Source organism: Canis lupus, chromosome 8 (genome assembly GCF_003254725.2).
Source record: "Canis lupus dingo isolate Sandy chromosome 8, ASM325472v2, whole genome shotgun sequence".
In the NCBI taxonomy this organism is placed as follows: Eukaryota; Metazoa; Chordata; class Mammalia; order Carnivora; family Canidae; genus Canis; species Canis lupus.
In genome coordinates, this window is record NC_064250.1 from 46,678,957 (window position 1) to 46,700,499 (window position 21,543).

The 21,543-nt window shown below is 41.2% G+C and overlaps 1 protein-coding gene and 1 pseudogene across 5 annotated transcripts in view; both read left to right on the forward strand.

Moving 5' to 3' along the window:
- The window catches only part of PSEN1 (presenilin 1), a 79,423-nt gene extending 63,012 nt beyond the window's left edge, over positions 1-16,411 (forward strand). For all 5 annotated transcript variants that reach the window (XM_025444152.3, XM_025444155.3, XM_049113692.1 and 2 more), the window contains exons 11-12: positions 9,984-10,102; positions 12,026-16,411. In XM_025444152.3, coding sequence (XP_025299937.1) covers positions 9,984-10,102; positions 12,026-12,181 — 275 coding nt within the window. In that variant the 3' untranslated portion in view covers positions 12,182-16,411. The remainder of the gene's footprint in view (positions 1-9,983; positions 10,103-12,025) is intronic.
- LOC112658023 (L-lactate dehydrogenase B chain-like) lies at positions 7,133-8,963 on the forward strand (annotated as a pseudogene).
- Positions 16,412-21,543: the final 5,132 nt, after the last annotated feature.

Below are 21,543 nucleotides of genomic sequence, written 5' to 3' on the forward strand. Positions count from 1 at the left end.
ACTAAATTATTTTTTTTTCCTCCTCACAAAAGTGAAGCTCTGGTTTAAAACATAGTGAGGGGCATCTGGGTGGCTCAGTGGTTGACTGTCTGCCTGTGGCTCAGGGCGTGAGATTGAGTCCCACATCAGGCTTCCTGCATGGAGCCTGCTTCTCCCTCTGTCTGTGTCTCTGCCTCTCTGTGTCTCTCATGAATAAATAAATAAAATCTTAAAAAAATTATAGTGAAAATAATTGAGTAGTTTTAAAGAAACATCTAAATTTCTTAGCTTCTTTATATTTACTGATCACTAATTATTATGATCTTGACACTATCCTTCAGCTTCAGCGGAACATTTCTTATAGCTCAGCCTTACTCTTTTAACTGGTTCAGAACGTGGGCTGAGTTTTCCAGATATTAGAGCCAGCTACAACCTGCGACTTTCACACTCCAGGGAAACTAGATATAGTTACCTCATCTTACAGCCAGGCTTGAGCTTGTCTTTGCTGGTATATTCTCTGCCTGCAAAGTTACCACTGTAATTAGGTTGCCTCTTCTGTTCCTCTCTTTTCTCAAGGGTGCTTATAGCCAAAAGAAAGAAGTAATATAGGGGCACCTGGGTGACTCAGTCAGTTAAACATCTGCCTTCGGCTTAGGTCATGATCCCAGAGTCCTGGGATCAAGCCCCACGTCAGACTCCCTACTCAGCAGGAAGTCTGCTCCTTCCTCTCTCTCTGCCCCTCCACCCCCCCTCATGTTCTCTCTCTTGCTCTCTCTCTCAAATAAATAGAATCTTAGAAAGGAAGGAAGGAAAGGAAACAGAATGAATATAGCTGTTGAGCATAGGGAGGAGAGAAGGAAAGAAAGAAAGAAAGAAGTAGCTGTTGAGCATAGCAATATGACTCTTTCATGACGGCCCTTGTGACTTGAGTGCTCTCTCCTGATCATCGCTTCATGTGCTCTTCATCTCTTACACACATGCACACACACCTTTTATTTTAAAGGAAAACTCAGATATTGTCCCTCCTAACCTCAGAATGATTTTTTTTTTTCTGGGACCAATATAAACTAATAATTGACATACTTTCATCATCTCAGCATCCAGGAACATAACCATCTTTGATTGCATTATTACTATTTTTTTAAGTAAGCTCTACACCCAATGTGGGGCTTAAACGTAGGACTCTGAGATTAGGGGTCCCATGTTCTACCAACTGAGCAAGCCAGGCACCCCTGATTACATTAATGTTTTAAACTAGACTTATGGTTACTTATAAACAAGTCTTAGTTTACACTAGAATTTGATTTGTAAAAGACACATATTATCTTCCAAAGCAGCCTTTTAAAAATCAGCATCTAATCAGAAAACTGAAGGATTTTAAATTAGAAATGTAAAATATTCACTATGAAGGCAGTTGGTCTTCCTTTTATTGACTTTCAATATATACTTCCCTCAAATATCATGCTTGTAGCAGTCTCATCCTAAGTGTACTAGCAATCAGTAGACTTAAAATTTATCAACATAATGAAATTAGCCTGTTGTTTTCGGGAGAAGTTTGACTCCTAGGGATTTTTTTCTGTAATCTCAAGAGAAGTGAGAGATAAATTTTACTATTATCTTCAAATGTAAGATTTTAGTAGTAAGGAGATAAGATGATACATTTCAGGCAGTTTTTTAAAGATTTTATTTGATTGAGTGAGTGAGTGAGTGAGACTGAGAGAACATGAGCAGCGGAGGGGCAGAGGGAAAGAGAGAGAATCTTCAAGCAAACTCCCTGTTGACTGGAGCAGATGTGGGGCTGGATCCCAGGACCCTGAGTTCATGACCTGAGCCAAAACCAAGAGTTGGATGCTTAACTGAGCCACTTGGGCACCCCCTCAGCAGTGTTTTTTTGTTTTTTATTTTTTGTTTTTTAATAGGATTTATTTGAGAGAGAGAGCTTGTGAGAGGAAGGGCAGGGTGGAGGGAAAGGGAGAAACAGAATCTCAAGCAGACGCCCCACTGAGTGCAGAGCCTGATGGTGGGGCTTGATCTCATGACCCTGAGGTCATGACCTGAGACAAAACCAAAAGTCAGATACTTAAAAGCCACCCAGAAGCCCTCTCCCCTCTTTTTCTTTTCTCTCTCTCTCTCTCTCTCTTTTTTTTTTTTTTTTACAAGATTTTATCTCCAAAAACAACAACAACAAAAAGATTTTATCTCCACCCAACGTGGGGCTCAAAATCATAGTCCCAAGACCAGAAGTCCCCATGCTCCACCAACTGAGCCAGGTACCCCTCAGACAGGTTTTAATAGGTTTATATTTATTACAAAGATAATAGGAAATATTTTTATGTTACATTTAAGCTAGGCATATATTACACTGCTAGAGGTTGCTAGAGAACTCTTACAATTAAAGTAAATATTCACTAGCATTTATTGTCTGTACTACGTCTTATGTTTGGTAGACCAGCAGATGCTCCTTATAATATTAAAGGAACACCATGTTACTTGAAATTATTTTTCAGAGTTAATAAAAACAACACAACACAATAGAAGGCCTAGACTATCATTAGCAAATAGCAGTAAAGTACTAGCAGGCAGTCTTAGTGTTAGCACTTTCCAGTAGGTAGAATACTGTTCATTCATTTTGAGTAACTTAAGCAATTTCCATTGCTGTTGTTTTAGTTATTTGGTTATGGCACATTTTGATTGAATAAATCAAAAGGAGCTATTTAAAGGAAAATTCCTGAGCAATGTGATTATTTCTTAGGTCTTTATTATGATTCAGGTTCTTCTGATTATAGGTGAATAAAGCTTGAGACTTCAGTAAATGCAAAAAAAAAAAAAAAAAATTGATGGTTACTTGTCTCCTTGCTCTAATTTTGCTAATAAAATATACCTACTCTTTTTTCTCCATTAAAATGAATTCTGTGAAGTATAACTATAGCATTTGCCATAATATTGCTATTAAACATAACCATTTTAAACATTTATGTATTTAAGTCATCTCTATACCCAGTGTGGGTCTTGAACTCATGACCCCAAGATCAAGAGTTGTGCACTCTTCCTACTGAGCCAGCCAGGCATCCCCCTTAACATAAGCCTTTGAATGAAAAAAAAAAAAAGTTGGGCCATAATTTTAAGCTTGATTTTTATTTTTTGGTAGCGTTATATTCACAGAACTGTTCAATTATCACCACAGTTTATTTTAGAATAGTCTAATTACCCCTCGAAAAGCCCACAATCCTTAGTTGTCCAGTTCTTCAATCTCTCCCATCCCCCCATTTAAAGTACATAATGTAGTGATTTTTATTATATTCACAGAGCTGTGCAACCATCACCACAAATGAGTTTTAGAACATTTTCATCACCTCAGAAAGAAACCCCGAACTCATTAGCCCCCAAGTACCCCCAAATTCAACAATTAGACTTTTTTTTTTTTTAAACAATTATATTATTGCCTATCCTGGACATTTCATATAAATGGAATCCTACAATATATGGTCCTTTGTACGGATTTCTTTCAGTTAGGGTAATGTTTTCAAAGTTCATCTATGTTGTAATATATGTTATTATTTCCATTTTTTATAGCCAAATAGTATTATATTTTCATGTATATACCACATTTATTATCCATTCATCAGTTAACAGACATCTAGGTTGTTTCCATTTTGAGCTGTTATGCATAATGTTGCTCTCAGTATTCATGTACAAGTTTTTGTGTGGACATGTTTCTATTTCTCTTTGGTGTATACCCAGGAATGGAACTGCTAGATCATATGATTACTCTGTTTAACTTTTGAGGTACTGCCAGACTGTTTTCCAAAGCAGCAGTACTGTTTTACATTCCTGCCATCAGTGTGTGAATTCTTCCATTTTTCCACATCCTCAGCAATGCTTATTGTCTGTCTTTTTTATTATAATCATTCTAGTGGGTAGAAAGTGGTATCTTATTATGGTTTTCATTTGCATTTCCCTAATGGTTGATGATGATGTGTATTTTTTTTGTGTGTTTATTGGCCATCTTTATATTTTCTTTAGAGAACTTTATTGAGATCCTTTGAACATTTTTAATTTGTCTCTTTATTATTGAGTTGAAATAGTTTTTTATATATTCTAGATACAAGTTTAGCTTTTAGTTTGCCAGATAAAGGCAAATTTTTTCTCCTGCATTATTTTAAAATTTTCATTTCTATAACATTTTTTTTCTGAAGAATTTAGTTTTAGTTTCTTATAGTACTTAACATTTGAGATCAATCTTTCTAAGGTTGTTTGTTTAGCCTTTATACATGCCAAAATTTGTGTGTGTGTGTGTTTTTTAATTTTTATTTATTTATGATAGTCACAGAGAGAGAGAGAGAGAGAGAGAGAGAGGCAGAGACATAGGCAGAGGGAGAAGCAGGCTCCATGCACCGGGAGCCCGACGTGGGATTCGATCCCAGGTCTCCAGGATCGCGCCCTGGGCCAAAGGCAGGCGCCAAACCGCTGCGCCACCCAGGGATCCCTTGTGTGTTGTTTTTAAACTCTTGATAACAACTCTTGAAATGGCTTGTAATCCCCATCTTAGAGCTGGAGGATTTGAGGATTAAAGAAATTAATCAACTTGCTCTGGATCATACAAGTACTTAAATAGTAGAACTGGCCTATTCTGGGATCCCTGGGTGGCGCAGTGGTTTGGCACCTGCCTTTGGCCCAGGGCATGATCCTGGAGACCTGGGATCGAATCCCACGTCAGGCTCCCGGTGCATGGAGCCTGCTTCTCCCTCTGCCTATGTCTCTGCCTCTCTCTCTCTCTCTCTGTGACTATCATAAATAAATAAATAAAAATTTAAAAAAATTAAAAAAATAGGGATCCCTGGGTGGCGCAGCGGTTTGGCGCCTGCCTTTGGCCCAGGGCGCGATTCTGGAGACCCGGGATCGAATCCCACGTCGGGCTCCCGGTGCATGGAGCCTGCTTCTCCCTCTGCCTGTGTCTCTGCCTCTCTCTCTCTCTGTATGACTATCATAAATAAACAAAAATAAATTTAAAAAAATAAAATAAAAAAAAAATTAAAAAAATTAAAAAAATAAAAAAAAACTGGCCTATTCTGTACACATGAAACTGGAGTGTATTTATCAGTCTGGGAATGTTAGCAAATTAAAGGGTGGCTGACCCTGTAATTCATAGCTTTGGACTTCAGGGGTCATATGTTTATCTTTTCCACTAAGGAAGACTTCATTTGACTCCCACAACTCAAGAACAACACTGGTTTCTCAGTAATATATTAACCAGAACTCTGCTTCTTTCTCACCCACATGTGAAATAGACCATACGTCTCAGGGTCCTCCACCTCTGTCTCCTGGAAGTAGTTTCTCTAACCCAGACAACAAAATTTTGAGACCAGGATCAAACTTCAATTGGAAATAGTTACTTAACAGAAAGGTAAAAGCCAGTTGTAAAGTTTTATGGATTAGTAATGGACTCCAAAGTTAAGGCATATCTTCTGAATCCATTGTTTAGCCTTTACTTAATTATATATTGTTTTGAAAAGAATTTGAAGGGAAAAAATGTTTGATAACAGAAAACCTAGGGCCTTGCCTTTCTTGCAAGTTTTAGGATCAGCTTGTCAATGTCTACAAGCTGATGGAAATGTAAAGAATTTTCAACATCCAAAACAATTTTGAAAGAAGAAAAAGTTGGTGGACTTACACTATTTGACATCAAAACTTACTGTAAAGGCATAGTAATCAATTCAGGCACAAGGACAGGCATATAAATCAATGAAGCAGGGCAGCCTGGGTTGCTCAGGTTTAGCGCCGCCTTCAGCCCAGAGCCTGATCCTGGAGACCTGGGATCGAGTCCCACATCAGGCTCCCTGCAGGGAGCCTGCTTCTCCTTCTGCCTGTGTTTCTGCACCCCCTCCCCGCCCCCCTCTGTCTCTCTCTCTGGCTCTCATGAATAAATAAATAAAATCTTTAAAAAATAATAATAATCAGTGAAACAGAATTGTGAATCTAAAAGTAAACCTTTACATTTATAGTATTTTTTACAAAGGTGCTAAAGTAATTCAACAGGAAAAGGATATAATCTTTTCAACAATTGATGCTGGGACAATTAGATATCCAGATGCAAAAGAATGAATGGAAACCCCTGCCTCACCCTACCCATCCATCACACACACAATCAAAAATGAACTCAAGGGGCAGCCCGGGTGGCTCAGCGGTTTAGTGCCTTCTTCAGCCCAGGGCCTGATCCTGGAGACCTAGGATCAAGTCCCACATTGGGCTCCCTGCGTGGAGCCTGCTTCTCCCTCTGCCTATGTCTCTGCCTCTCTCTCTGTCTCTCATGAATGAATAAATAATTTTTTAAGAAGCATAAAATTAAAAAATACAACAAAAAATGAACTCAAAATGAATATAAACTGAAATGTAAATTATAAAACTAAAACTTCTAGAAGAAAACATAAGAGAAACTTTATGACCTTGCATTGGGCAGAGTTCTTCAATAGAATACTGATGCAGAGAAGAAAAAATTGATAGATTGGACTTCACCAAAATTAAAAACTTTTGCACTTCAAAAGATACCATTAAGAGAAGATATATTTGTACACCCAGTTCCATAGCATTATCCACAGTTGCCATGAGGTGGAAGCAACCCAAGTGTCCACTGATGAATGAGTGTATAAATAAAACGTGTATACATGCAATGGAATATTGTTCAGCCTTAAAAAGGAAGGAAAAAGGCTTTTTAAGTTTTTCTTTTTTTTTTTTGAGAGAGCAGTGGGGAGGGATAGAGAAAGAAGGAGAAGCAGATTCCCCGCTGAGCAGGGAGCTCACCTCTGGACTTGATCCCAGGAACCATGAGTCAAAGGTAGATGCTTAACCACCTGAGACATCTGGGTGCCCTAAGGAAAGAAATTGTAACAGATGCTATAACATGGATGAACTTGAGGACATTCTGTTAAGTGAAATAAGCCAGTCACAAAAAAAAACCAAATACTGTATGATTCCACTTATGTGAGGTACTTAGAGTAGTCAAACTCAGAGACAGAAAATAGAATGATGGTTGCCAGAGACTAGAGGGAGAAAAGGAGGAGTTTGTGTTTAACGGGTACAGAGCTTTTGCAAGTTTTACAAGATGTAAAGAGTTCTGTGAATGGAGGATGATGATGGTAGCACAATAATGTGAGTTTACTCAATGCCATTGAATTGTGTATTTTGGTCTCCTTCGCGTGACCCTTACAGCCGCTGGTCTCAGGGCACAATGGCAACTCTTAAGGAAAAACTGATTGCACCAGTTGCAGAAGAAGAGGCTGCGATCCCAAACAATAAGATCACTGTAGTGGGTGTTGGACAAGTTGGTATGGCATGTGCCATCAGCATTCTGGGAAAGTCTCTGGCTGATGAACTTGCCCTTATGGATGTTTTAGAAGATAAACTCAAAGGAGAAATGATGGATCTACAGCATGGGAGCTTATTTCTACAGACACCTAAAATTGTGGCAGATAAAGATTACTCTGTGACTGCCAATTCTAAGATTGTGGTGGTGACTGCAGGAGTCCGCCAGCAGGAGGGAGAGAGCTGCCTTAATCTGGTGCAAAGGAATGTTAATGTCTTCAAAGTCATTATTCCTCAGATAATCAAGTACAGTCCTGATTGTATCATAATTGTGGTTTCCAACCCAGTGGATATTCTTACATATGTCACCTGGAAACTAAGTGGACTACCTAAGCACCGTGTGTTTAGAAGTGGGTGTAATCTGGATTCTGCTAGATTTCACTGTCTTATGGCTGAAAAACTTGGCATTCATCCCAGCAGCTGCCATGGATGGATTTTGGGAGAACATGGTGACTCAAGTGTGGCTGTGTGGAGTGGAGTGAATGTGGCAGGTGTTTCTCTTTAGGAACTGAATCCAAATGGGAACAGACAACGACAGTGAAAATTGGAAGGAAGTGCATAAAATGGTGGTTGAAAGTGCTTATGAAGTTGTCAAGCTAAAAGGATATACCAAACTGGGCTATTGGATTAAGTGTGGTTGATCTTATTGAATCCATGTTGAAAAATCTCTCCAGGATTCATCCAGTGTCAACAATGGTGAAGGGCATGTATGGTATTGAGAACAAAGTCTTCCTGAGTCTTCCGTGTATCCTGAACGCTCGGGGCTTAACCAGTGTGATCAATCAGAAGCTGAAGGATGATGAGGTTGCCCAGCTCAATAAAAGTGCAGATAACCTTGTGGGACATCCAGAAAGACCTAAAAGATCTGTGACTTCTGGCTTCTAGGCTGTAGAAATTTAAAGCCATGATGTGATTAACCGTGAGCCTTTAGTTTTTCATCCATATACATGGATCGCAGTTTGCTTTTATCTTTCTAAATATGTGAATCTGGGCTCACAGAATCAAAGCCCATGCTTTGCAATATGCTTGCAATATGAGCCTTGAACAAATAAAATTAACTATTGTAGTGTGCCTCTAAAAAAAAAAAATGGTGTATTTTACCACAATTTAAAAGACTTTTTTAAAGATTTGTTCACGAGAAACAGAGAGAGAGAGAGAGAGAGAGAGAGAGAGGCAGAGACACAGGCAGAGGGAGAAGCAGGCTTCATGCCGGGAGCCCGATGTGGGACTCGATCCTGCGTCTCCAGGATCACACCCTGGGCTGAAGGTGGTGCTAAACCGCTGAGCTACCCAGGCTGCCCTAAAAATTTTTTTAGAAAAGATTCTGTTAAGGAAGAGAAGACACAGACTGAGACAATACTTACAAGTCATATTTCAAGTCCTGTTGAAGAACTTGTTGAAGAACTTGTGTTGAGGATATGTAAAGAATGCTCACAACTCGGTAATAGAAGATAATTCAAATATGCCCAGCCCTGGAGAGAGGGCCCCAGTCCAACTTCAACAGGGGCCATTCGATGGGAACTTTGACCAAATTTCTGTAATAAACATTTCTGGTTCACATTTAAATAAAATTAAAAAAAAAAAAAGATAACCCAAATAAAAAATAGGGAAATGCTTTGGCTAAACAGGTCACCACAGGAGAAATATAAGAGCTAATAAGTGTGTGAAGAGCTATTCAACATCATTCATCAGAATGTCTATAACCAAAAAAACTGTAGCAGTACCAGGTGTTAGTGAGGGATGTGAAGAAACCAGAATGCTCATGAGCCACCAGCAATACATGTAGACTGGTAGAGCCAGTATGGAAAACAATTTGGCAGTTTCTTAAAAACTAAAGGTAAACTTATCACATAATGCAGCAATTCCATTTGGAATTGGGTAGGAATCTACCCAATAGAAATGAAAACACACACATGCTGTACCCTTGGTCACAGCATGATGTTCATAGCCCCATTATTCATACTAGCCCCAAAATGAAAACAAGCCACATGTCCATCAACTGATAAAATATAGTATATCCATACAATGGAAAACTATTTCATCAGTAAAAAGAAACAGTATAGATACATGTAATATCATGGATAAACCTCAAAAATATGTTACATGAAAGAAGTGAATCACAGAGACTACATACTATATAAGTCCATTTCTGTGAAATGTCTAGAAAAGTCATATAGAGCTAGAAAACAAATCAGTGGCTGCGTAAGCCCTAGGGTGATGAAAGTGGTGATGGTTGGACAACTCTATAAATTTTTTACAATAATTCAACTGTACAGTGGGTGAATTTTATGAAGTAAATTACACCTATCTCATAGAGGTTCTTGTGAGGATTTATGAGAGCAAGTGCCATGTGTAAAGGAGGCGGTCAGTAGAGGACCGTTGTTATTTATTATTCTTTTTGTATATAACAACAGCATCTACTATCAAAGACCCCAGAGTTAGCCACGTAGAATCTGAAACTCATATTGGAGGGAACCAAAAAAGAAAACTTAACTGAAGTGAATTTTATATGTCATTTACTGCTTTCTCATTCAGTATTAGGATGCAATACAGCAGTGCTTTTTTCTTTTCTTTTTTTTTATTTGCAGCAGTGATGTTTTTAAATTGATCGGAAAGTGACAAATTTCATAATTATTCTTTTTTAGGGGGAGTAAAACTTGGATTAGGAGATTTCATTTTCTACAGTGTTCTGGTTGGTAAAGCTTCTGCAACAGCCAGTGGAGACTGGAACACAACCATAGCCTGTTTTGTAGCCATATTAATTGTAAGTATACATTAATAAAAACGTGTCAGGACTCCTCATCTCAGAACTCTTGATTATGCTGCTCCTTGAAGGTGGTCCATTTTAACCCCAGCTGGGCTGAGTGTGCCAGTCACCTGGAGAACTTTAAAAATAATTAATAATAATAATTGAACCTTACTTGAATAGGTCACCACCTGGCCCCCCCATTAAAATCAAAATCACCTGGGGGCTTTAAGAACTATGCATCCCTGTCCTGAGATTTTTTTTTTTTTTTTTAAGTTTGATTTATCTAAGAAATTTCTATACACATTGTGGGGCTTGAACTCACAACCCTGAGATCAAGAGTTGCATGCTCCTCGGACAGAGCCAGCCAGGGGCCCCTGCCCTGAGATATATACAGTTTTAATTTTGTGTTCTTGTTGTTTTTAAAGTTCCCTGGAAAGTTCTGATAGGCACCTCAGGTTAGGAACTGCTGCTTCAAGCCTAGCAGTGTAGCTATGTAGGAAATAGGCTATGTTATCAGTCTTCAAGGGGTACTTGGATCCTTACTTAGTTCGTAAGTCTCGTGGTGATTTTGCCTTTAATGCCACAACCTGCAGCAAACAGTGCTTGTTGGGCAGCAGGTATGAGGCAAGAAAAGCTAACACAATGCATGATGCCATGTAGATCTTGCTTTAGTGTCACAGCATAAACCCTGAAGCTTTCCAAACTAAGTAGGCTGTAAGATATTTCTTATTGGTATTTTTGCTAAAGGTATATGTGAGTGAAATTAGATGAGAGCCTTTACTTAAACATTTATGATGACATCTGTGGTTTATCATGATAATAAAACCATCTAGAAATTTCATGTAATTTATCTTTCTTTTGAGGTTAGTTGTCTGGATGTGTTGTATCTTTTAAGAAGAAAATAACTTACTCTGGATAAACCTGAACTGATGCTCAGGGTGAGGAGACCTTGTCTCAGTAGCTAGGGTTAAAAAAATGGACTATATTATATGACTGCTGGGTTTACAGGTATTCCTCTACTTTCTGAAAGTTCATATTACACCACTTAACTGTTTTTTGGGGGTTTTTTTTGTTTTGTTTTGTTTTGTTTTGTTTTTTTACTAACCAAAAGAAATCCAAGGAGGATTTTTTTTTTTTTTAAGATTTTATTTATTTATTCATGAGAGAGGGAGAGAGAGGCAGAGACCGGCAGAGGAAGAAGCAGGCTCTCTGCAGGAGCCTGATGTGGGACTTGATCCCCAACCCCGGGATCAGGCCGAGTCAAAGGCAGATGCTTAACCACTAAGCTTAACCACTAAATCGACCCAAGGAGGATTTTTACTTTTACAAAAAAAGCATTCTCATACTAATGAAGGTCTTCCGTAAAAGTGAAGTGGCGTAATTCAAACTTTGAGAAAATGGGGATATGGGGATATGCTTCACTTTATGTCATTTTGGCTTACAAAAGGCTTTGTAGGAATGCTCTACTTTCAGATAGAGAAACCTGTATATACTTCATAAACTTATACTGGTTTATTCAGTGAGCATCTCTTTGCCCCCATGTAACATAGAGGGTGCTCTTCACCTCTGGTATTTTAGCCAGCCAAACTAAACTCACAGTAGCCAATCAATATTTTAGATAGAAATTTTTTTTTTAGATAGAAATTTCAGTATTATTTAAGTTAAAATAGTTTTACTTATTTTTGGATTATATTTCTTATCTAGAATTAGGGGGTGAAGTATCAACAACTTGTAAATAATGAACTCTAATGCTGCAAAGGAAAAGAAATGTTTCCAAATTAAAAAAAAAAAAAAAAAAAAAAAAAGTCCCAAAATTTAACCTTAAAGGATAGTATTCAGTGAACTAAATTAAGACCAGGACTTGTGATTGGGTTGTTTTTGCATGAAATGCTTCCGTAATTTTGTCTGAGTTTATGTCTTTTCCCCTCTACTCCACAGGGTTTGTGCCTTACATTATTACTCCTTGCCATTTTCAAGAAAGCATTGCCAGCTCTTCCGATCTCCATCACTTTTGGGCTTGTTTTCTACTTTGCCACAGATTATCTTGTACAGCCCTTTATGGACCAATTAGCATTCCATCAATTTTATATTTAGCATATTTGCAATTAGAATCCCATGGATTTTTCTCCTTTGACTATAATAAAATCTGGGGAGGACAAAGATGATTTTCCTGTGTCCACATCTAACAAAGGCAAGATTCCCAGCTGGACTTTTTGCAGCTTCCTTCCAAGTCTTCCTGACCACCTGTACCATTGGGCACTAGAAGGGAGGTATCTACAGAAACTGGTTTGAACATACATCATTGTGATGGACTGAGTCCCTCGGTGCAAAAACTACCAGATTTGAGGGACAAGGCTAAGGAAGAGGGATGGACCACGAAGTTGCTGTGCTCCTGCCAGCCGAGTAACCCTTGGTTACAGGTGGATTTTACTAACATTGCAGACTCTCAGGACTACCATTACCAAGAAATTAAATGGCGTGGTTTAAACCAAACAAGACTCTTCATCTTAAACTACATGTTGAAGATCAACCTAATTAACATGTATTGAATTCTGAAATTTTTCAGGAGGTACTGTAAGGAAAGCGGGCACCAGCGGCAAAATGAAAAGGTTTTTGAAAAGGGGCTCCAACTTTCACTTTCAGATCTTTTTTGCTGCAGACTTATCATTTTTAAATAAGACTTTTTTTTTCCACTTTGAGTCAAGTCAGATGTATAGGTTGATTTTGAAAAGTTTCATTTTCAAGAACTGAAATTCAGTACTATCAACGGTTGCCATGTCTTCCCACGGCCAGTATGAACTGATCTTGAGGCTTGCTTTATCCTAAAAGTCTTAGCCTCAGGTTCTAAATTCAGTAATTTCTGGAAAGAGTGGAATGATACCCAAACGGTTTCCTATCAGCCTTAGGTGCATTCTGGATTTTCCACCAAATTCTTTATTTTTACACATACTTGTAGGGTCACTTGCCCCTGGATGCTTCCATCGTTCCCATCTCTCCCTGACTCCCCCATAAGCATTCTCTTACACAGTAAATGAGACAGCTCTGTTGTGGTAGCAGATATACAGTTATTCTAGGATTTTACTCTTTGTGTGGTGCAAAGAACGTGTTATAAATCAGTGCTGTCAGCCTCGCTGTCATAATTTCTTCAGTAGCAAATACAATGTGTGCCCAAAGACAGTGGAATTAAAGAAGAGTAAAATGGCTGGTGAAGCACTTTCTGTCCTGGTTTTTCTTTTTCTTTTTCTTTCTTTTTTTTTTTTTTTTTTTTTTTTACTACAATCCATTGTCTCTCACCATGGGTCAGAATTTGAACCAATAGCCAAAATGCTGGTGGTTTATAAAGTCAGTTGTATCAGTACAAAGTTGGAGTTTAGAGAAAGCCATGATTTTACTCGGTGAGCCTTGCATGGGAGGACCTAGGGTCAGGAGGAGAGCCAGCTGCCAAGAAGAGAAAGAAGGGGCCTCTAACAGCCAGTAGGACAATATGAGCTCACGTCCCGTGGGCAGATGTTAAGGAGGAGGGCCAGTTTATTCCTCAGGAACCTCACAGTGGGTGTTCTGTGCTTTCTCTTCTGCCTTACGTTTCATTTCTGTAGACCTTTGAACCGGCAGTTGGGTTGAGGCCAAGCACAGCTCAACTAAGGGCATAAACAGAGCCATTAGCCCATGGGCACATGACTCCTCTAAGCAAAGCTTTGCTGGGCATAACCCTTCTACCACTGACAGCTTCTGCCACTGATACTCCTACCACTACACCTTAGCCATGGTGATCAGACTGTAAGCATTTGTGAGAAACTTAGTCTTCCTTTGTGGCTGAAGAAAGGCCAACTTTTCTTCTTGTTCCTGCTTTCTCTCCAACCTGTTGTGTGATCTGGTTTGCACTTCTCCTTGGAGTGTAGGATATCTGTTTTCTGTCACAGAATATTTCTTAAACTAACTTGAGCAGCAGTGTGCTGTTCATAACCAGAGCAGAAGCAAAACTGGCTCATATTAGGCAGTTGAGAACTGCAGGAAAAAGAAAAACAAACCAAGTGCTATGCACAGAAAGAATGGTGCATAAAACAATAGGTTCTCTCATCTCTTTGTTTAGCCCCTTTCCAAGAGTCTTTTTCCTCAGATATGTAGCAATATGGGTATTATCTTCTAGAAAGACACATGAATCAGCAACTACAACAAAACCATCTGTACATGTTTGTGATATGAGGCAGTTTTGAGGGAGTCCTGATTTATAGTAGTTTATTTGTGCAAAGCCCCCAAAGTACCATATCTTTCACAAAAGGTTCATCCCGGAAGAGGATCTGTGGTGTGAGTGTGACTATGTCCATCCTTTGTATCACTGTCCACCTAGAAAGACTGCAATAAAACGCACTTTCTACAAGATGCAACCACATCTCAGCATAGAGAGAACTCTTCTTACTTCTTGAAGTCACCAACCTCAGATGCAGAACTTTGCCTTGGAACTTTCTTCTTAGGTTCAATAAAACAGTTTTTCTGAAATACCAATAATGCTAGTCTTCCACCATGAAGAATAGTCATCAGGGAAAACCATAGCAAGTCCCCTGAGGATGTGCCCTCACACAGAGCAGGGGTGGCTATGGGGCCAGGCCAAACAAAGCAGACTGAGCCCAGGCAACCTGTTTAATGAAGAGGATGAAAAAAGTGGCCACTAATGTCTGGGTCTGACTGGCTTCCAGAATACAGAGTGTTTATATACAGAAGGCTGCTACAAACCAGCCTGTGGGCATACCAACCATATTTGGAAGATCTGTGGACCTTTTTTCCAAAGAGGAAGAGCTTGCTTTTCCTGTTTTTGATTCTCACTTAGGTTAGTGTGTGGTCCTAGGATCACAGATCTCACTGTAAATGATTAAATTTCTTGCGAAAAAAGCTTTCTAAGCAACTTGGAAGAAAACAATCATAAATGAATGATTTATTGATTTTACTACAGAAGCAACTAGAGAGACAGTCTTCACTTTTAAAGTCCCGGATCCCCAGTTTTTAAAGTCTCTTGATTTTTAAAAACTCTCCTTGCCTAACCGATGTTGATACGATAAATTTAGTTGCTTCCCCTTTACTTGGCCTCAAAAAACTTTATATAAGTAGTCTTGATCATAATTTGTAGAATATGGGACAAAAGCTCCCACATAAGATCTCCCAGGGTCAGCATCTCAAGGAAGTCTCTAGTCCTGAACCTCAGGGCCTGGCCTTGCATATTCACCCATTCATGATCTAGCCCTGGAAGAAAAAGAGCTCAGAAACCACTATGAAAAGATTTATTCAGTGTCTTCCGTGTTCCTGGCATGGTGCTGGAGTCTAAAGATGCAAAGAGGAGTAAGGCATATCCTCAGAATGCAGCTATAGTTTCCTGTTTACTGATAGATGCATCTTTAACTTCTCTAAAATATCAGGTACTTGTCAGTAACCCCTTTTCGTGGTTACCTTTTGATGTCATAAAGGTGACTTGATTCTTCTGGAAACCACTCCTTTCTGTAAAGTACTTTTTCTCTCTGTGCTTTTGGATAGTCTGTAACAGTCTGACCTGCTGTTCTAGAACCTCACCTCTGGGGTATCCACAAAGCTGACTCTGATCAGGGTGGGGATGGGGGTACTTGAAAACTGGACATTTGGTCTTGCCCTTGGGATGAAACAACATGATAATCATGAGTTTGAGCCCAGAAGTGATCCTTGTGATCTTCTTCTCTAAATCCCCCAAACAGGAGATTAAAAACCATGGTTTCAGCTCTTCATGGCCCTCGGTGAAATGGCTGAGCAGAGTGTTCCTAACAAGGCTTCATCACACCTCCCAAATCCTCTGGATGGCATCCTCTGAATAGTCCTCTCTGGTAGGAAAAACCTCAAATGCACATATTAAAAATCAGGAGAGTGCTGAAATGAACCATTTCTCTGTTTTCCGGGGCCTTGGACAGCTGCAACATTGCCCTGAGGAAGTAGCTGGGTCCATTCTGGGTCCTGGAACGTGGTGTTGGCACTTCAGCCCAGGGTGTGTAGCAGGAAAGCCTTCCCAGGAAGCAGTTTTCCTTTGAAAATAATTCTAAAAGGACAGCTTCAAAATCAACTGTAGAGAGTAGTGAGCACAGGATTGTCTATTTATGGTGTGATTGGAGGTACTGGCTAGAGGTTTCAGTGGGATAATTTACATGTCCGTCGTTTGGCTTTTGCTTCTACAGACACTGCTTTGTACATGATTCAGACTGTGAATCCATCTTTTTTAAATACCTTTCAAATTCTTGGTAAGATATAATTTTGATAGATGATTGCAGATTTTCTTGTATTTGTCAAATTAATAAAGACCGCATGAATCCAGCTGTGCTAATTTTCTTACATGGAAGTATTATAATGTGTAACTGAGAACTCTTGAACTGTTATCAGGAACCGTTAAACACAAATGCATTGTTTCTGTTATTCATTCATACTGGTAGGGGGTAAATTGCAAGTCTCGAAACAACTATTCTTAATACTTAGTTTCTGAAACCATTTTTTTCTAGAAAACATCTAAAATTGATGCTGAAGCTGTCAAAACAAGAATTTACATGTATGCTGTACAATGCAGATATCTTATGTACTGGAGGCTTATCTTTCAAAGTTATGATGTGGGTACCTGGCTGGCTCAGTTAATAGAGCATGCAAACCCCTTATTTTTGGTGGGGGAGGAAAAAAATCCGAAACTTATTCTCCAACAAGAGAGCATCAGCAGGTAAAACTACAGGGGTTTCTCCACATACATTCACAGGAGCATGATTTGTTTAACAGGGAGAAAGGCTCTGGTGTGTTCTCTGTAACAGTATCCACATCACAGTGTAAACAGGTACTCGCATTGTGTTCTCAACTTACAATTCCAGAAGGAAAGGCACAAAGTGGCAAAAAAAAAAGTTCTTTTTGGATCCTAAAGTCAGGTGCAATAACACAGACCAACTTTTGATAACAGTCTTGATCTACTTTTCCACAAAGGAGGAGATCCTCCACTCAGAAAGTAAGGTCTTTCTTTCTACTTCCTTGTTCAACCATCAGAGCGTGTTTCATCATTACATATACAAAAAGTGGGGCGGGGGGGGGTAGTTTAAAAAAATCACAAAAATATCTTCAACAACGTCTGGCTGTAGAGCATGCAACCCTTGATAGGATTGTGAATTCAAGCCCCATGTTGGGTGTAGAGCTTACTTAAAAAAGAAACAAAAACAAAAACAAATGATGTAGGTCACATCAGTGAAAAAAAGCAACACTTGTTTTATTGATAGCCCTGCCACTTGCCTAAAACTCTCCAAAACCTTTTGTTTCTAAACATTGAGTAGCACATAAAATATTGGGAATTATTGATCAGAAATAAGATGGTGGCAGGGCACCTGGGTGGCTGAGTCAGTTAAGCATCTGCCTTCAGATCAGGTGCTGGTCTCAGGGTCCTGGGATTAAGCCCTGCTCAAGCTCCCTGTTCAGTGGGGAATCTGCCTTTCCCTCTTCCTCTGCTCCCCCCCGCCCCCACTTGTGTTCTCTCTCTTTCTCAAATAAATAAAATCTTAAAAAAAAAAGGGGGGGGGATCCCTGGGTGGCGCAGCGGTTTAGCGCCTGCCTTTGGCCCAGGGCACGATCCTGGACACCCAGGATTGAATCCCGCGTCGGGCTCCCGGTGCATGGAGCCTGCTTCTCCCTCTGCCTCTCTCTCTCTCTCTGTGTGACTATCATAAAAAAAAAAAAAAAAAGAGAGATTGTGGCAGGAAAACCAAAGTTAGCTATTGTCTTCAAAAAGAGCATGTGGGATCCCTGGGTGGCGCAGCGGTTTGGCCCCTGCCTTTGGCCCAGGGCGCGATCCTGGAGACCCGGGATCGAATCCCACATCGGGCTCCCAGTGCATGGAGCCTGCTTCTCCTTCTGCCTATGTCTCTGTCTCTCTCTCTCTCTCTCTGTGTGACTATCATAAATAAATAAAAATTAAAAAAAACAACAACAACAAAAAAAGGAGCATGTAAGAGATACATTACTGGGTACATTGGCTAAGAACACCAAGAAGAGGAAAGGTGTTCATTCCCTCCTTGGGATTCACAGGCATCATTTGCTTTTACGAATCTTATAGGCAGTGTCACTAGAGTCTGCCACAGAAATATGATTTGTCCTCATCAGCTGGGAGGGGTTTCTGATTTTTAGGGGCGTTGACAATGGTGGGTTTTGCTTTTTTTTTTTTTTAGATTTTGTTTTATTTTTATTTATTCATGAGAGACAGGCAGAGGGAGAACCAGGCTCCATGCACCGGCATCCTGATAATGGTGTTCTTAATGAGAATGAAGACTCCTCAAGCAGGGTTGAGAAGCAAGAATAATGAGGTTGGATTCTGCTATCACTTGGTAAGTACCAGAGTCTTCTGTAACCCAACCATCTCCTCTGGGGAGGTATTCCTTTGTGTGCTCTGTATGTGTATGTGGTGGGGGGATCCTTGCCTACCAATAGCTTAGGATCTGGTTAAAAGTAAAATGACAACATACATGAGTACCAGCAAGTATGATGACTTGACTCATTACATCATTTGAATGGGAGTGCAGAGCCACATGACATGTTTTAAGATCAGAATATTTCTAGAAACAAAGTTGGAAAAAAGTTTGAGAAAAAGGAAGAATCTGAATTGGCATGAAGACAAAGGATATACACCAAAAACGAAGGAGAGACCCCAAGGACAATTGGTTTTTGAATTAAAATGATGATTTATCCAGAGGAAAATCCAATTAGCTAACTAAATCTGTTGCCATATTTACTGAGAATATACTTTCTTCATTAAGTGACTTGTAGAACCCATGGAGGATGTGATCTGACCTACTACAGGGGCCTTTTAGCACAGGGACCTCATAATCTTGGCCAACATTGATTCTCCTACAGGGGCTGGCTCTTCTGTGCCTCGAATGCCACACCCTCTAAAGGGGAGAGATGGAGGAACCTCAAACCAAGTTTGTTGGAGTCCTAATTCTTTTTTTTTTTAGGATTTATTTTTAAGTAGTCTCTACACCCAACACGGGGCTCAAACTCACAACCCCTGAGATCAAAAGTTGCACACTCTACTGACTGAGCCAGCCAGGCATCTCAGTGGAGTCCTAATTCTTAGGAAAGGGGTAACATACCCCCCCCTTTTTAAGATTTCATTTATTTGAGAGACAGCAGGAAAGAGAGAGCACGTACAGGAGAAGGGGAAGCAGACTCCCCACTGAGCAGGGAGCCCAGTGTGGGACCAGAATCCGGAGATCATGACCTGAGCCCAAGGGAGATGCTTAACGGACTATGTCAGCCCCAGGGGTGACATACTCTTCCTGCCATCGTTATCCCCTTTTTCCCCAGAACTACAATAGTTTTAATTATGTAGTAGCCCAAGGTCAATTCCTCATGCAAAAGAAGAAAGGATTTTGTTACCCCTCTACCCATAGCATACCTCGAGGTGGACTGCGGGTAAGATTCAGATTGTGATTAGTTTTCTTGGGTAGCCGACCTAGCCAAGAGCCACTAAACTCGGCGATGTGTACAAGGAAGATCTGAAGTTGAAATAACACTAGATCACTATATTTATACTACGTTTAAATACCTGAATTTAAGTGAGTTCTTTAAGAGCTGGCGCATCCCCTCAGAATAGGGCTATCACGGTGATGGTCACAGAGTAGTCTCTCAAATATGGAGAGGGACTGAGGAGAGATTTGGGGGACTTTATCCTGCATCTGGATTTTCAAAGATTTTGTCCACCAAGTGCTGTAAGTCATTAGGCAGTAATTTGGTTTTCTGTTTACTAATTGGATTTACCTACATATGCCATAAAATAGCATTAGGCTTGTTTAGTGAGGTGACTGGGTTTTACTTGCATGACCAGAGAGCTGCAAATGTATGATTTCTTAAGATTTTCTCAGACAGGGGCACCAGGGTGGCTCAGTGGTTGAGTGTCTGCCGTTGGCTCAGGTCCTGGTCCTGGGGTCCTGGGACCGAGTCCTACCTCAGGGACTCTGGTTCCCTGCAGGGAGCCTGCTTTTCCCTCTATGTCTCTGCCTCTCTGTGTCTCTCATAAATATAGAATCTTTTAAAAAGAATTTTTTTCTCTCGAACAAAATGACCTCTCTGCCATCCTTCTGCCCTAGTGGGTTTCCCACTGTTCCTCCACCCCTTTCCCTCCTAACTCAGGGGTCTTCTCTGGAGTAACCCAGCCAGAAGGTCATCAGTTAAAAAACATCATCAGGCTTGAGGCCTGTTAAGTGTCCGTGGAAGGGGACAGGCTCTTCTATGCTGGGTGATCTCAGCCTGCACTCACCTCTTGCTGTCTGTGCTTTCCAGGGCTGCTGGGGAGAGAAGGGCCAGACTTCCTATTTTGTCACAGTGGTGACCCTAATGCCCGGTTGCTCTACTGGCCATTCAGAAGGGGGAGTTCCATGAATGTTTGGTAACGGAACCCCACCGAGCAGCCAGGCCTCAGGTGAACATGCTATTGATGGCATAGCCCCTTTAGCTCTGGCAACCCAGGATTCTGTCCTCTAAGCCAGGGCACTCCTTTGTGGTCAGGTGGGCCCCTGGCAGTGACCCCGGAGCAGGCCCTGGAGGGAGGCCTAGGGACCAGGGCCTTCCCCCTTGCCCCTGTGTACATGTAGCAAGTCATCCTTGAGGGACTCCTTTTAGCCGGCAAGGACCAGACTTTCCTCCTTCCCTCTTGTGCTGTACATAAATTGATGAGGTAATCCACAGACTTGTTGCAAGTGATTATGCAACTTTGGTCATTAGAGATGTGACTCACCGAGGCCCTCCAAGCTTATGATAATTGTGGTATGAATTGATTTTCATTTTTAGGTCAAAGGCACTGGTAAACAGTTTTGTGAGGGGAGGCAGGTGGTCTGACCCTGAGAAGCCGGTGCCCGTTGGAGGTCTGGGGGGAGCAGGGCGGGGATCCGGGCTCCCTGCCCACCGTCCTGGCTGCTAGCAAGGCCCTCCTCCTCCTCCCCTGGCAGCGCCCCAGCCTCCTGCGGGTGGGGCCGAAGAGGAGGAGGGTGAGGCCTGGCTGCCCGCACAGGGCCCCCGCCCCGCCCCTGGGGCTGGAGTCTCCCCATCACCCCCTCCCCACACGCCCCAGCCGGCCCAGCTGTTTCCGCAGCCGCGCCCCACTAGCCCAGGGTTCCCTGTCCTGCTGGGCCGGTGCCCTCCTCCCGCGTCCCTGCAGTCCTGGGGTCCCACCCTCCTGCGGCTCCCACAGCCCCTGCACAGAAGAGGTCTTGTTGACCCAGACGCCTCTGAGCAGGGGTTGGGGTGGCCGTGGGTGTCCCTCCCAGCTGGCCTCCAGGCCCCCCCTCCACTCTCTAGGGGAGTGGGGACCAGCTGGCCACGGGTGGGGAGCTGGGTGTGTGCGCTCACCGCCCCATCCTAGGCCTCCTGGGAGTGAGCGATGTCATGGGTGGATTAGGGGTCCACAGGAGGGGATTTCCATGCATGATGAC